Consider the following 14,476-nt stretch of genomic DNA (forward strand, 5'->3'; position numbering starts at 1 on the left):
CCGTGGGGATTGGTTGTGAATTCTCTATATGTTAATGAAATGTAAATTTACTGCAGTGAGTGGTGACAAGCAAATTGTGGTTTAAAAGTCCATGACAGCATATTAAGACAGTGTTAAAAAAAAGTACGGTCATTAAAAAAACATGGATGGGGAGTAAATATTAAATATATTTGTTTATACCAATAAACTGAAATATATGGCAAAGGCAGTCTTAATTTGGCCCGGCGTTTGACAGTTCGTTCCTTATTCCCTCTCTGTTTTCTATTTTTCTCTGTAGAGTATAGGGAGGGAATATAAATTGTGGGCGGCCACCAATGGAGTGGTTTTGGCCCTGATTTGTTTCCTCGTACTCGAAGCGCCATCTTGTTGCAACTCCTCTACGTATGTTGAAGAGTTTCTACGAGGGGGTATCCTATTACCCTTTTCTTCAGTGTACTAGACTGGGATATAATCACGCTCAAACAGAAAGTACATACATTGAAATACTAAAGTTTCTGTAGAAAAAAAGATTTACAATTGGATAGAAATGAGCATCGAAACGCTTTTAGAAGCAGCCAAGTTTTTGGAATTGCAAGCCCAGCATCAACAGAAAGCACGTGGTAAGTAAGGTTTGTTTTAAAATGCGTGGTTATCATAAGTATATTTTTTGTGGGGAAAATATTTTTATGTTGGGAACTGAAGCACTACATGCAACGTAACAAATCAGATGTCTGGGTAAAATAATAAGGTGCTTCAATGGGATGTTCCTTTGCTCTATGTAGGCTAGATCTACTGTCATATTTGATATGGATACTATTATTAGACAACATTTATATGCACATTCAGATGGTACACGCACCTTTTTAGTGCCGTTGTTTGCGTTGGAAGTGGTCACTCAGATACTATATTAGCTTACTATTTGTCTTTGCTTCACTCTTTTATCATGAACTGAATGGGAATATTTTATTATCACTTTGTTCACATTGTTGACAACACTGTGCAAATTGTTTGCCGCATAGTTTGTTACTCGTTTCCAGAAAGTAGATTATTGGCTTGACACGACATTACCCAGCCTGTGAATACTGCAATCGCCGCGCCGAACCATGTTTATTAGCAACATTGACTCAACCTTGATATCCTGGCTAAGTAGGATATTTCATTATCAACATAATGCTAATATGTGCCTTCCGAAGTCTTTTTTTAATGTGTATCTTTGACACAAAATAACATAAATGTGTTGTAAAGGGCGGAGGCGACGGGAGTGCCTGAACCATTTTACATAATGACCTGACATAGCCGGGGTATCATATGACGCTAGATTTCAGGTTTCCCTCTGAGCAATTGGTTGTCGAACTGAATTCCAAATTCCTTCTATAACTTCCCAAATGTTTTACTAAGATTAAACATATTTTGCGCGCATATTTTGTATAGATGTATTTGTGGGATGGGTACACATTGGTCTTAATTTGTTCGTGCTCGTGACGTGTAAAACCAGCCACGCCCCATGTCTGCAACAGACTGGAAAGGGACCTCCCATGTCACCACGTGCATGCTAGACACTCCTGCTTCTCGTAGAGTTCCCCCGCCTCCCCTCCCTGTTCTCTAGTACAGGTCATGTGTGGAAGAAAGTAGGGCAGTGTCTCTCGCCTACTCCTCTGTTATGGGCTTCAGTTATATAATGTATGACTACGCTTATTTTTTATAAGAACATTTGACGAAATAACCAGTGCATAATTGTCAAATGTGATATATTCCCAAGTTATTATTATTATTATTTTATTTTTTTACAGTTCTCATGTATTGGGAGTCCATGTGAAACTTAAACTAATGAATGAAAAGTGCATCAAAACACAGGGCATTCCATATAATTCTCAAAAATGAATGAAAAGTAACATAGGCTACACATTTAGAAGTCTGGTAGTAGTACTCTCACTTTTCTTGAGTGAACGAATATACCTGTTCGGCTGAGCTACGAACAACACTACCTCAGGTTAGTCAGTTAGCTTCACCTTTGGACATTTTGTTTTCAAATGAATGGGAGAATTACGGCCTGTATGATTTTGTTACTTTCAGATGATATGTTCATTAACACTGGTCTCTCTTGGATATCTCTGGTTTTTGTGGCTCAACTGTTTGAGACTTGCACAGATGTATAGATCCTGCATTGTGATTCGCCTGTGATAAACATTGCCATGGGCATAATGCTATGCACCTGTCTGGCAAGAACCCTAATGAATCAGGCCATGACAGGGAAGGAGAACATTGTGTAGCATGCTGAAATCTCTCTGCTCCGCCCCTTATGAATGTAGAAGACTGCACCTTGTGTCTGATCGTTCTAACATCACTGCTGCCATAGCAACTGGTCACCCCTTTCCCCCAGTATCTACACATTGAGCAGGAAGCGACTGGTCTGGGGGGGGGGGGCTCAAATGTGATTGGTTAACAAGACGATGCTGAATTGCTGGGATTTCAACCCCCTCTTTTTACGGCAAAGAAAGGCACATTATTGAAGCCCTTTGTCTATGACTTGTCCAGGCTGTTATCTTTTTCACTTCATGTATTTTTTAAATGACCCTGAAGCCAGGTTCCTTATGTCAAAGGTCTGTGATAAGGACAGGTAGTTTTCTCCTTGTTCTTTAATCCCCAAGCATATGATTTGATGTTTGTTTTTTTCCGATAATGAGCAAGATCCCTGTGGACTGTCATGTAGTCAAGAGACCAAAGCCAATGAAGTATTTCTTTTTATATTTTTTATAAGATGAATGAGAAGCCACATACGGTGCTTAATGTGTGGAATTACAGAGAAAAACTTGCAACACCAAGTACATTTCTACAAATGAATTCTCCCAGTGAACTGTGACTAGGTGTACGAGCAACCGATTACCTGCTTTTGCTGAGCACGCTTAGACCATGTCTACTTGCCTCTCGACGACTAGTTGATTTTTCATTAACGACTCAGTGAAGGTCGTATACCATCTGGTCTGATGTCTTTTTTTTATAATTTGCAGTATTTGACTTGACATTTTCAGTGATTTTTTTTTTCTTCTAGTTCCTCCAAATTTGAGATTATTAGTAGAAATATAGGTACTTGTTGGTATTGAAATGTACATTTTTAGGTGAGCTGTATTGAATGATAAATTGTCCACGTTGAGTGGCTGGGAGCTTCATTATTTATGGGCTCCTATACCTGGCTTACATCCAAAGACAGAATAAGGTCTCTGACCACAGGCCTGACTTCTTTACGTCAGACCTGGAAAAGCCCTATAGAGAGAGAACAGAAAAGTGGGAATGACTGGCATCAAATTTCCATTCAGACATTTACAACAGTAACTTGATCCCTGAACATGTGCTTGTTGAGAGCTCCAAGCTGAGCTCGATGTAGTTGACCACAAGTACATTATGTACCATCTGTGGATGTGTCCTAAAAAATCAGGTATCCATGCTTTCATAATGATTCCACAGGGTCATGCAGAGATCATGGGTCATGCTTCAGCCCTCTAGTTGGGAGCCAGTTCTACGAGCAAAGTCATGTAGTCACTATAATTTTTCTTTTCATACACGGTTGCAGTAAATCATTTATATGTACATGTCAACTTTATTTTGTAAACAAAGTTCAATGGTGCCCTTGTAGTTCAATTGCTCTGTTTTCTATATTGGTTTGCCCCACAGAGGAGAATGAGTTGAGGGAGAAACTGCGCCTCGAACAGCTGGCCAATCACAGACGTGCTGATGTCACCTATACGTCGCCTATTCGGATGAACCATGTGACCAGAGTGGAAGAGCCACACAAGGAGCATCATCCTGTCCCGGTTCCCCCACTGCCTCCACCCTTGATGCCCAGAAACATCATCCCTGCGGTGAACTCCAACCAAACAGGCCTGCCCACTCCTCCTGTTAAAACTTTATCTCCCCCAGCCGGCCCCCACCTTGCCTCCCCCAGGAGGGACCCCAATTCCCCACAGGGACAATGTGCCCCCCTGCCCCTCTCTCCTCAGTTGAAAACCGACTGTTTGCCGTCAGCACTTCAGTCTGTCAACCACAAGCAGCATCTTCACCCACAACTGGTTTCTCCATCGGGCAACCCAAAACTACAGCAGTCACCCCATCTAGTGGCGTACCCAGGCTCCATTGTTGCAGCCCCACAACATGCCTTACTTCCCCAGCCTGGGCCTCCAGCTCCACAGGCTTCGATGCAAACCAGCCCAATCAGTCGGGGCAGCCCTCCCGACGATGGCCGCCTCCTGGAAAAGAAACGTCCTGGAGGGTAAGTCTCATCTGCATCAGCGGTCGAAAGAGATGGGTCGGTAGACCCTTTCACTGGTGCTATTTGCATTCAGATGGCCTTCACACTTGGTCACCTCCTTTTTATTTGTAAATAGCACTGACTGTGAACGTATGTTGGGTGGTAAGGCACCACAGGTAAACTGAAGTCATATGAAAAAGTATTTTAAGAGGTATTAAAGGACTATGAATGAGTCGCTTAGTAATGGCTAGGCTATTTAGCAGCCCGTGTTGTCTTGAGTAACAAAGTAACAGAGATGATGGAGTACTTTTTTGTTGGTTGATTTGATTCTTGTACAATGAGCCTAGTCCTTTTGCAGCTCAGGACACCAACTCTTTAATGTGCTCCGATCTGTGCTTTTACAGGGCAGGTACAAGAGAAGTACATAACAAGCTTGAGAAAAACAGGTGGGTGCATCTCTCTCCCATGGTTGCCTTTTAGATGGAAGATATTTGAGCTATATGTACAGGTCAGTTAAGGTTATGGTGAGATTAGGTGTACAAACGGGTTGCTTGCTTTGTCCGTATTTGAAATCACTCTAACAAATTTAGCTTGACCTCAAATCTTGCTTTATCGATGACGTAGCTTTAGATGTCCTCAATAGTATGTGCTTCCGCATGGTCGGGTTCTACTCAACAGATGACAAATCAGTAGTGCCTTACCTCTACCAGCTTTGTCAAAAAAAACATTTAGTCACAACACCAAGTATCCAATAATAAATATCACAATCACAAAAGGAATCCAGCTGCTGTCTGGTACTTTGAACTTCCTCTCACTAGTGTGGCTTCTCTTTGCCCCCTCGCTCCTCCTCAGACGGGCTCACTTGAAGGAGTGCTTTGAGACACTGAAGAAGAACATCCCCAATGTGGACGAGAAGAAGACCTCCAACCTGAGTGTCCTGAGGAGTGCTCTGAGATATATCCAGGTAAGCTACCGCAGGTCACTTACCCGCACCAACAAAAAGCCCAGCTGTTCATTATCGTTATATAAATGACCTCTGGTTCTGACATGGATAGACTGTATGATTAGCAGAGGGCAGGCAGTCAGTCGGGCAAAGGTGGTTTCATCTAACTCCACTGCGTAGTAATGGAGGTCTTGTTGCCACGCCTAATGTATTTTAATGTTTACATTCAAACACGTTGTTCTGTCTTGCTGAGGATTTATCTTTTGTTGGTGGTAGAGATGTAGTTACACCGCTATCAGCATGGAAGCTTAGGAAACTAGGGCAGTATGGGCGCATAACCCATGTTACCCAATCCCTCCCCTCTGCGTGATAAAACAACATGGAGTTAGTATCGCAGACTGCTTGAAGACTTGCCCAACTCCACCTTGATCCCCCCCTCCCTCCCCAAACAGCTGAGCAGGACTTGGGCAGGGTGTATTTAAAGCACATGTACAAGGAAACAAACAAACGGCCTCCTGCATCATTTTCCATTAATGTAGACTGATTTAATCCTCCATTTCAGCAAATGGGATGTCAACATTTCCGAACCCGACATGTCCCTAATGGAAACATGGAACTGTGATACAAACATTTCTATTTTGTATATTCAATATAAAGTCAGTTTTGAATTGGGCTACGCCTGGAAATGGAAACAAACATATTTTTTACTATTCCAGTAAATGCAATATAACCGCTAAACCGAGAAATGCAGTATAATTGTGTGAAATTAGTATTTACTGATTAATCAGGGTATACTCATTCCCTGTTAAAGTCATGTACAGAACATAGTACTAAACTGTTACTAAGGAAACGGGAGCACTATGTCCTGCTGTGTCATGTGGTATCCTAGCTGATTTGTTATTGGTTCTCATGTTCTGGCACATTGGAGGCGGGAGACGGGAGGATTGGAGAGAAGGTGGTGGTGGGGGGGTGGGGGGGGTAGAAAAGCACAACGTGTGCTCTGTCGTCCAGACATGGGTGGTGTAGGGACGCGTGTCTTGGCTGCACGCGCCTCTCCCTGTATGGCTCCTCCTGTTACCCTCCTCTAAGTTTGGGTGGGAGGGGACAGTCTGCAGATATGACCAATGGTTTAGGAGAGGATTGAATACGGGGATTAAGGGAGATGATTACTTATTTGATTCATCTTTCCTGACTTCAGATATCCCTCAGCGAATGAGTCAAACCTGTAGTCCTAGCACCGAAACACGGATCTTCAGACTAAACTGCCGAGCCAGCACTTATTGTTGTGTTTTTTTCTTTCAGTATGCCTGGGTTACCCAACCAGCTCTTCAAGAAGTTACACTTCCTTGTTTCCTTTCTTACAAATTGCTTTAAAATGGTCAGAGATTTAAAGAAACAAGGAAATTGAGTCTTTTAGGCAAGGAGATTTTCAGGAGGTGTAAAAGTCTTGATTGTGCCTGCATATAGTTATGATTACTTTGACTAGTCCTTTCTTGAAAAAATACATTCTCTCTCAAACCAAAGAAGATTTCTAATTTTCCCTTGGAAATTATTGAACATTAGCTGACCTAGTTACTGTCATCTTAAAGCCTGTTAAAATGGCGGTGTTTGTGAGCCTGAGTACACATTGTGTTAGTGCTACTGACTCTTTGGCTCCAGCTTGGGAAACCGTAGAGATCTAGGCTCCTCCCTCCTACTCGTTCTCTCTCAGTTCTCCTTGTCTCCCTCCCTCCTCCCATCCTGTTTCACTTTGAACTCCTGAGCCACATGAGCACTGAGCACATGGCTAGCCTGAGCCTTGTGACGTCACTCCCCCCCCCCTCCCCCCCCCCTCTCCCCCGCCCAGCCCTTGAAGAACCCTGGCTAAGCCACAGCTCTCAGAGCACCTACTGAAGGGAAGAGAGAACACAAAGCTTGGTTTACTCAACTCCTTTCGAATTTAAGCCTAACAAATTGGACAAAACCAGTTTGCTCTGGGCGGTTATTAATAAAGTGTGTGGTAATGTAGTAGTGTTGGCTAATACTGCTCTTAATAGGGTGTCACAGGGCGCTCATTCCACAGCATTTTGAGCATAGTGGAGGTCTGGACAGCTCCCTCCTGTCACATTACATTTTGGTTTCGTAATAAATGACCAAATCCATTAATATGTTCATGCCCCTGTCAACCTGTTTGAAAAAAAACATTTTGCAGATTGCTTTGAATTCACTTGGCCAAGGGACAACATCTCTGCTCATTGTCCTCCATTGTGCACAGAAATCATAGGATTTGGAGGCTTTCCTTTCTCTTCTTCAAACCGAAGTCCTCAGTCTGAACTTTTCAAAAGGTTGTACATCTTCATAAGTGGTTGCTGTGAAGTAGGTTACTGATTTACCCTAGCAAGGAGTGGGCTTCAACAACGTACGGCCTCATTTGAAACAGGTTTTGATTTGTTCCAAGACCCCACAGACGTTCAGTAACATAATACCATTTTATTGATTCTCCACGGCTAGTAGTACAGCCTACAGTGTGACTACTAGTTGTTTTCCCCCAAAGGTTGCCTAATCAAAGTCAGTCACGGGACACGGGTCGTAAGTACCACTTTTTCCGAAACCCAAACATATTGATTTTACATCAAATTAGTGCTTTTTCATCTACCGTTGTCCACCCACTCTTCAGTTCCTTGAAGAGATCTGTCGCAGCAGGCATATTAAGGTTTCATTTAAGGTGGGGTATTTACACTTTCATTGTACCCAGACAGTGAGCACGGTGACCACTTAGGTCTCAGATACTTTTAACTGTTCAAAGTACTTTAGCTACTTGACAGAGTTGTCAGCACACTTTTGACTAAAGTCTGGGTCAGGATAACCATGTAGGATAAATGACAAAAAAAATATATTATCGAACATTTAGCCTTCATCTAGTGGAAGCTAACAAACACATCTCATAGAAATGGCTCTCAGCCTAATTCTTCTAAAGTCTGCCAATTATTGTCATGGGTGGATAATCTGAAGTTCCTATTACAGCCACTGGCACAACGAGGAGACAAGGGTTTACGGTTACAAAGAGGCACAAATGGTAGTCATAAGATCTCTGTCCTTCAGGCCAATTGGCTCCACAGAGTAGCATGTCTGCAACGTGGCCGCTTCTTAACATTAGCCTAGCACAGTCTGCTCTGTGCTGTGCAGAGTGAGTCAGTGGGTGAGTGCCGCCTGCTTTCCTCCCCTCCCCTGCTCGGTTCCCTCGCTCTGCAGGGCCATGTGCTCAGCACTCACATTGCGTGTGACATGCCTGCGTCTTGTTTACCTACTTCACATGTTGCCATGCTCTACTTTGCACACGTTGCCATGCTCTACTTTCTTCACTATAGCCAGGCGGCTATAGTGCAGTTGACGTTTTGCCGGTTTATCTCAATATCGGTCCTTTAATGAAATGTTTATGGTTGACTTCTGCCCTTGACTAGTTTCAGGTTTAACTACTTGCTCAGTATCTAAGTAGCCTAGGTGTGTGCGTGTGTGTGTATATATACCCCAAAAATTACACTGCTTCCATAAAAGAGCATTTGCCAGCTATGGTAGTGCACTCGTTGTAGAAGAGTTCAGTGGGTCTCAGTGTTTGTGGAGCATGGCTCCCTCCCTCAGACTATGACTCATAGTCCCAGGCATGCACAGCTGTGGCAGGAGCGCCGGATGCTGCAGCATGTGGGCAAGGACAGAGCAGTCAGCAACGTGTGGAGCACAGAGGACTTGCTTTCCTTGTGTTCTGTTGCACCAGATAATCAAGACGGAATCCAAACCGACTCCTGTCAAACATGTCTGTTCCACCACCATTACAGCTGGTGCGTTGGGACAACATGTGTGTCACCATATAAGGTTGCAGAGGAAACAATGGTGTTTTTCAGCTGTTGCCTTGACGACAAAAGGGGGACTACGCTACTGTGAAAAACCTGAAAGTAAAGTGGTGTGCCTCTGATTGGAGCACAGCTTTACAGGCAATCTTTAGAGGTTTATGTAGTTTAACTTCACGCACGAAGGGCTAAACCTGTCACACCACCATCATGGTTGTATTTCTTACAGACGTTGTTGCTTGGTGAATGAGGATTGTGTAATCACCTATGGTTTCGTCAGCTAATCCAACCTATACAGTGTGAATGTATCGTAGCCTGTTGGAAGTTGTTTCTTTTCATTCAAGACAACTGGTTGAGAAGATCAGGCATGCAGATTAGCCATGGTTGGCCCAGCCATCTGATGCAGGGAAGATGGCTGTGTGTGGGACTGGAATCACACCAGGGACCGTTTAGCTTAGGGTTTGCGTGATTGAGGGAATAGCAGAACAGGCTGTAATCCTGGATAAAGGTTGGAGGCAGGCGCAGAATTAAACAGACTGCCTTTTATCACCTATTTATACTTCTACACAATGTAGCTAATTCAGGCATATGGTATGCAGACTGGTACTTGTGTAAAGGGCTACATTAGACATGGCTGCATAAACAAAAACAGGAAGTCCAGCCGTTGAGCATACAGCTTTATTGCTCATTGTGCTACTCTGTGTCTAGATACTGTGTTGGATTGGGCAATGATGTCTCTACACAGTAAAAAAGAAAAAAGAAGTTAGGCTTTTGCATCCTATTGGTTCACATGCTAAGTAGTTCTTGAATTTACCAATCTGATCATTTCAGATTCAGCCCTTTTTATAGACTATCATTTTGCTGGCATTGGTGACTGTGCAAGATGTATATGAATCTCCACAATGGCAAAGTATGTTTGAACACTATTCTTTAATTGTGTTAATGCTGGCCTGCCTACACCTGCCTATTTGGTGCTCCTGGGTCAGCTGACTAGTGAGGGGAAACTGGGTCAGAGCTCCTGCCTGGCAACGCCTCCCTCTTCCCCTGCTTTACTCCTTCCTGCTCTAACCACGTAGCCTGACGTTGTCATACTCATAATTCTAGTCAGAATATGAGTCTGAGAACTCTCCGTTGGGCTTTGACTACAGGGCGTGTTTCAAACGAGCCTGGAAAACAAATGCCTCTTCGCTCAATTGGATAGATCTACAACCAATCAGAGCAACAGAGTATGTGACGTATGTTAAGCACCGCATAGTTGTTGTCAACAGAACTAAACTACAAGCAGACTTGAAGTATGCTTGAAGAATGAATACAAACGATTTTTGCCGGTGTTGTAAAATTAATTTAAGGGTAGGGAGAGTACTTGTTCACACGGTCAACCTTTTTGAGCGAAACAATAAAGGGCAATGCATATACAAAGTTCTTCGTTTAGGATTACAACTCCATCGGGGCCAGCTGATAAATTAAACTTTTACCGAATCCCGTAGGAAGGACGGCAAAAACATATTTTCCATCGACAAATGCCTTGATTGCGTCTCTCTGTTCCTCTTTCAAAATTAATGCGCTGTCGATGTCTTCTAAAACAGACTCGATGGCAGAATCACAACATCCCAAATCTCCAGCGGTAGCCATGTTTGTTCAAAACGAATTCAACTTAAGCGCTCTTTTGTGACGTGGGTGATTACGTTACTGTTGATCATCTGTCCATCATCGTATAAAGCCCGCCCTGGCAATTTCATTGGTTCGCCCAGATTCTGGTTTTCTGTAGTTGGTCCCCAATACGAGACCCTCCAGACCCAATTTCCCGAACAAATTTCTTTTGGGCGGGGAGAAGTTGGGCTGGCAGCCAGGCTACCAACCACGGCCCTGGGTTGCAAAATCTCTCTGATTTTAATTCAACTTTAAAACATGATTAGCAAGACATTAATATTTAATTTGTAAAAGTGTATATAAATATGGAATTCATTTTTATCTTGCTGCTGTTTGTCCTTGTTTGAGGACTGTGCAGATAGTGTTATTTTATTTTGAGACATGGGTTGTGTGGAGGTTTTAATATTTTGAAATAAAACGCACTAGCAGTGTGGCATTCTACAGTGAGACCTCCACCTCCTCAGATTACGGATGTTAAGGACATTTTCTCTCCAGTTCTTTGGAACGTCTTGGTTGTCATTCAAGGAGGTGTGGCTCCTCCGTCATGTAAATGGGTAGATTAGCTTTTTTTGTGTTATCGGATTGATGTACTTTTTTATTTTTGTTGTTTACACTTACGATCCAAGAAGTCTTAAAATGCCTAATGCCGTAACTGGTTAAAACGGTTGATGTTGGTGTTAAAAAAAATTCTCGAGTTGTTGTTTTAGACCAGCTTTTGTTTTTACACCAAACTCCAAAGAGGATTAAGATGAAACAGTTTGAGATTTACCATGTCTGTTTGGCAGGTTACTGACCACACTTCTTTCCTCCATAAACAGACTTTGAAGCGGAAAGAGAAGGAGTACGAGCATGAAATGGAAAGGCTAGCACGGGAGAAGATCGCCACCCAACAGCAGCTCGCTGAGCTGAAGAACGAGCTGAGCCAATGGATGGACGTGATGGAGATCGACCGCGTTCTCAGACAGACCGTACAACCAGAGGACGACCAGGCTTCAACCTCGACTGCCTCAGGTATATAGCACCAGTGAAATGTCTTAACTCCCTCCATGACAATTCATGGCGAATGTATTCCTGAAGGTAACTAACGTCACTTCTTTACATGGCAGAAGGTGAAGAAGAAATCATGGAGGACGACTTGGAAGATGAGCTTATGACAGAAGCTTCCACTGCCTTATCCACAGTGCCTCAAGTCATGCATTCAGAGATGTGCAAGACTGTCACTCCAAACCCCACTACCTCCTCCATCATCAACACACACATTTCCATCCAGCACAAGGCGACCATACCCCAGCCTCAACTTCAGCCTCTGACCCTTCCCCAGTCACTCTCAGCCCACGCTACGCTGTCTGTCACAACTTCAGGTGTCCCTACCACCCCTATCCAGGCCCTTCTGCCTGCTCAAACACACATGGTCACCACACCCAGCCTCCAGCCCACCGTCATAGCCCACGCCGCGGCCTCCCATGCGTCTGTCATCCAGGCAGTCAGTCACGTCATCCAGGCAAGCGGTCACAAGCACTTTGCACACCTTGCCCCTTCGTCAAACTCCATGCCGATTAGTCACATCACAGTACACCCGGTGACCCACCTTGGCCAGCACATGCCCACTATCTACCCCCAACCTGTGGCTGTCACGCAGCCTGCCATGGTGAGCCACATTGCCCACACCCTTACCCATGCCCAGGTCAACGGCACAGCACCCATCCAGCCTACTGCAGCCATCTTGGGCAAGCAGACAACAGTTGGCACACAGGTCGTGACCCACCACCAACAGCTGGTTGGCCAGACTGTTCTGAACCCTGTGACTATGGTGACCATGCCCTCGTTCCCAGTCAGCACCCTGAAGCTAGCGTGAGCTGGTGGAGAAATGGGCCAGAAATGGCCTGAGATGGAGACAGACCTCCAGTCATGTTCAGTGGAGACGCACCAGACCACACTGATGGAAATGAGCTTTGAGCTAGGACCTGGGGCGGGCTGGCTGGCAGGTGGACAAAAAAAAAACAAGTCTTCGTACTTGTTCTACATCATAACCTAGTGGCATTACATCGTGTGACTCCGAACATTCCAAAAAGATACGGAAAGTGTATTTGGTCTATATTTTTTTTATCATGTGAGGAGTTTAAAGAAAGTCTTTGTTCAGGTGTCAGGATGTGTTGAACTTTGATGTCCAGGGGTCATCATGTTCATGCAAATTTGAATACAGGGCAGTGGGGAGAATTTAATTGAGGTTCGCTTATTGGTCTCAACCCATATCCTGAAAAACAGATATACAGAAGCAAGATTAAATCACTTTATCACTTTTTAAATAAAAAAAAACGTAATACATTCACTCACTACGGTCATTACGTCTAACATGTAGGCCTTGCATATCTATCTAAGGACAGTGTCTTTGGGCATACCACTATTGGCATCTTTTGCCGCGTTACAGTGATGGACTCAAGGGAGGGGGGACAAGCAGAGACGTGTGTCAGGATCAGTAGGCGCTGACACTGCCATGAAGGAGCACAGTGTGAATGTGATTTACAGTGACCTCCCCTTTTCCAGAAAGGCACATGGCTGTAGAGAGGAAGGTAAAACATGACCTGAACTTCTCTTTTTATGGCCCTGCAGTGCCATGTGCCATTGCGGCGAACCACACAGATGCCCTCTGCTGTTAGAATTGCGTATGTTCACCCAGCAGGGATCAGAGCTACCATGATAGTCTTGCTTGAACTTAATGAACAATCTGAACAGAGGCTGTATTTAAGTCTAAATGAAATGTAGGAGCCAAAAAAAAATTTCAACCAGTTTTCTGATATGCGAGCAAAAATGTGACTCAAAACCAGGATTAATTTGGCCAGATAGTCAGAGAAAATTATTGTGTGTCTGTCTAAAAGTAGATGTCTTGTTTTTCTGCATGTTTAATTATTGAGTTGGTTTATTGGTTGTCTTGTTGAAAGATGTCCCAGTTAGGAGTTGATTGTGTAGAGATGTCGTGAATGTTATGGCTAATAATTGGGATATATGGATATAGAGAACAAGTAATCTTGGTTTACTATGGTATGCTTTGTATACTACACGTTGGTGTGTGGCAGGTGACTGTCTAGGGTCAGACAACCACATGTAGGGACGTACCTTTCTGTTACTGGAAATGATCTACCCAGAGGTTTTGTTCTAACTTGATTCAGCTTAACCTGCTAATGATTCAAATACGGTGCATTAAATCCAGTACTACAGGTTGTAATACTCATCCTACAAGCAGGACACAACCTCTGTGTTAGATCCGACTTGTAACTTTTTAAGCACTGTGATCTGTAACACAATGGCCCCTATTAAAAGCATAGCTAGTTTACAACTCAACAGTAAAACAAGCAAGAAGATGACCTTGACCTTGCCCAGAATATATGTCATGTAAGCAGAAGTGTGCATCACAGGGGAGGACACAATGGAGCTGTCATTCTCATGTTTCTGGTTTTAAGTATTTGATTTATATTATTTGGTCTGATCAATGTGATGTGTATGGAAACAGTGTATGTACAGATGTTTGTATTTTAAGATTTGAATGTTTACCGTTTTTGCATGTAGCTTGGTAATTTCTATACCATTACTTTTTTCTTTTGGGGGAGGGGGGGAGACTATGTACAGTACTGCATACTGGGGGCAACTTCAGACCTCTAGTCATATCAATTATTATATACATATATAAATATATATTTATATATAAAGTTGTTTTCCCTATGGAGAAAGTTGAACTTGTATATTGCCTGTATATTTTGGGCTGCATTTAAATATGTCCATTATGTATAAACAGAGGAAAAAACATTGAATACATGCTTAAGATACTTAATAAATCTTATT

The 14,476-nt window shown here is 43.3% G+C and overlaps 1 protein-coding gene across 2 annotated transcripts; it reads left to right on the forward strand.

Moving 5' to 3' along the window:
• The first annotated feature begins 256 nt into the window (after positions 1-256).
• Positions 257-14,265, forward strand: mnta (MAX network transcriptional repressor a). 2 transcript variants are annotated; one of them, XM_047036017.1, is made up of 6 exons: positions 257-599; positions 3,649-4,243; positions 4,627-4,668; positions 5,075-5,186; positions 11,458-11,650; positions 11,746-14,265. In XM_047036017.1, exons 1-6 carry the CDS (start codon positions 527-529, stop codon positions 12,492-12,494), a joined length of 1,764 nt encoding a protein of 587 aa, XP_046891973.1. In that variant the 5' UTR covers positions 257-526; the 3' UTR covers positions 12,495-14,265. The 2 variants fall into 2 exon arrangements, with proteins under 2 accessions (XP_046891973.1, XP_046891974.1); XM_047036018.1 differs by lacking the exon at positions 4,627-4,668.
• The last annotated feature ends 211 nt before the right edge of the window (positions 14,266-14,476 follow it).

The sequence above is a fragment of the Hypomesus transpacificus genome, chromosome 15 (assembly GCF_021917145.1).
Source record: "Hypomesus transpacificus isolate Combined female chromosome 15, fHypTra1, whole genome shotgun sequence".
NCBI lineage: Eukaryota > Metazoa > Chordata > Actinopteri > Osmeriformes > Osmeridae > Hypomesus > Hypomesus transpacificus.

What these genes read in the sequence shown, in the direction of transcription:
- mnta (XM_047036017.1), top strand. Translation starts at nt 527, where the DNA reads ATGAGCATCGAAACGCTTTTAGAAGCAGCCAAGTTTTTGGAATTGCAA. An exon ending in AACAAGCTTGAGAAAAACAG is followed by an intron (nt 4,669 to 5,074) that starts GTGGGTGCATCT and finishes GCTCCTCCTCAG; the next exon opens with ACGGGCTCACTTGAAGGAGT. An exon ending in TTCAACCTCGACTGCCTCAG is followed by an intron (nt 11,651 to 11,745) that starts GTATATAGCACC and finishes TTTACATGGCAG; the next exon opens with AAGGTGAAGAAGAAATCATG.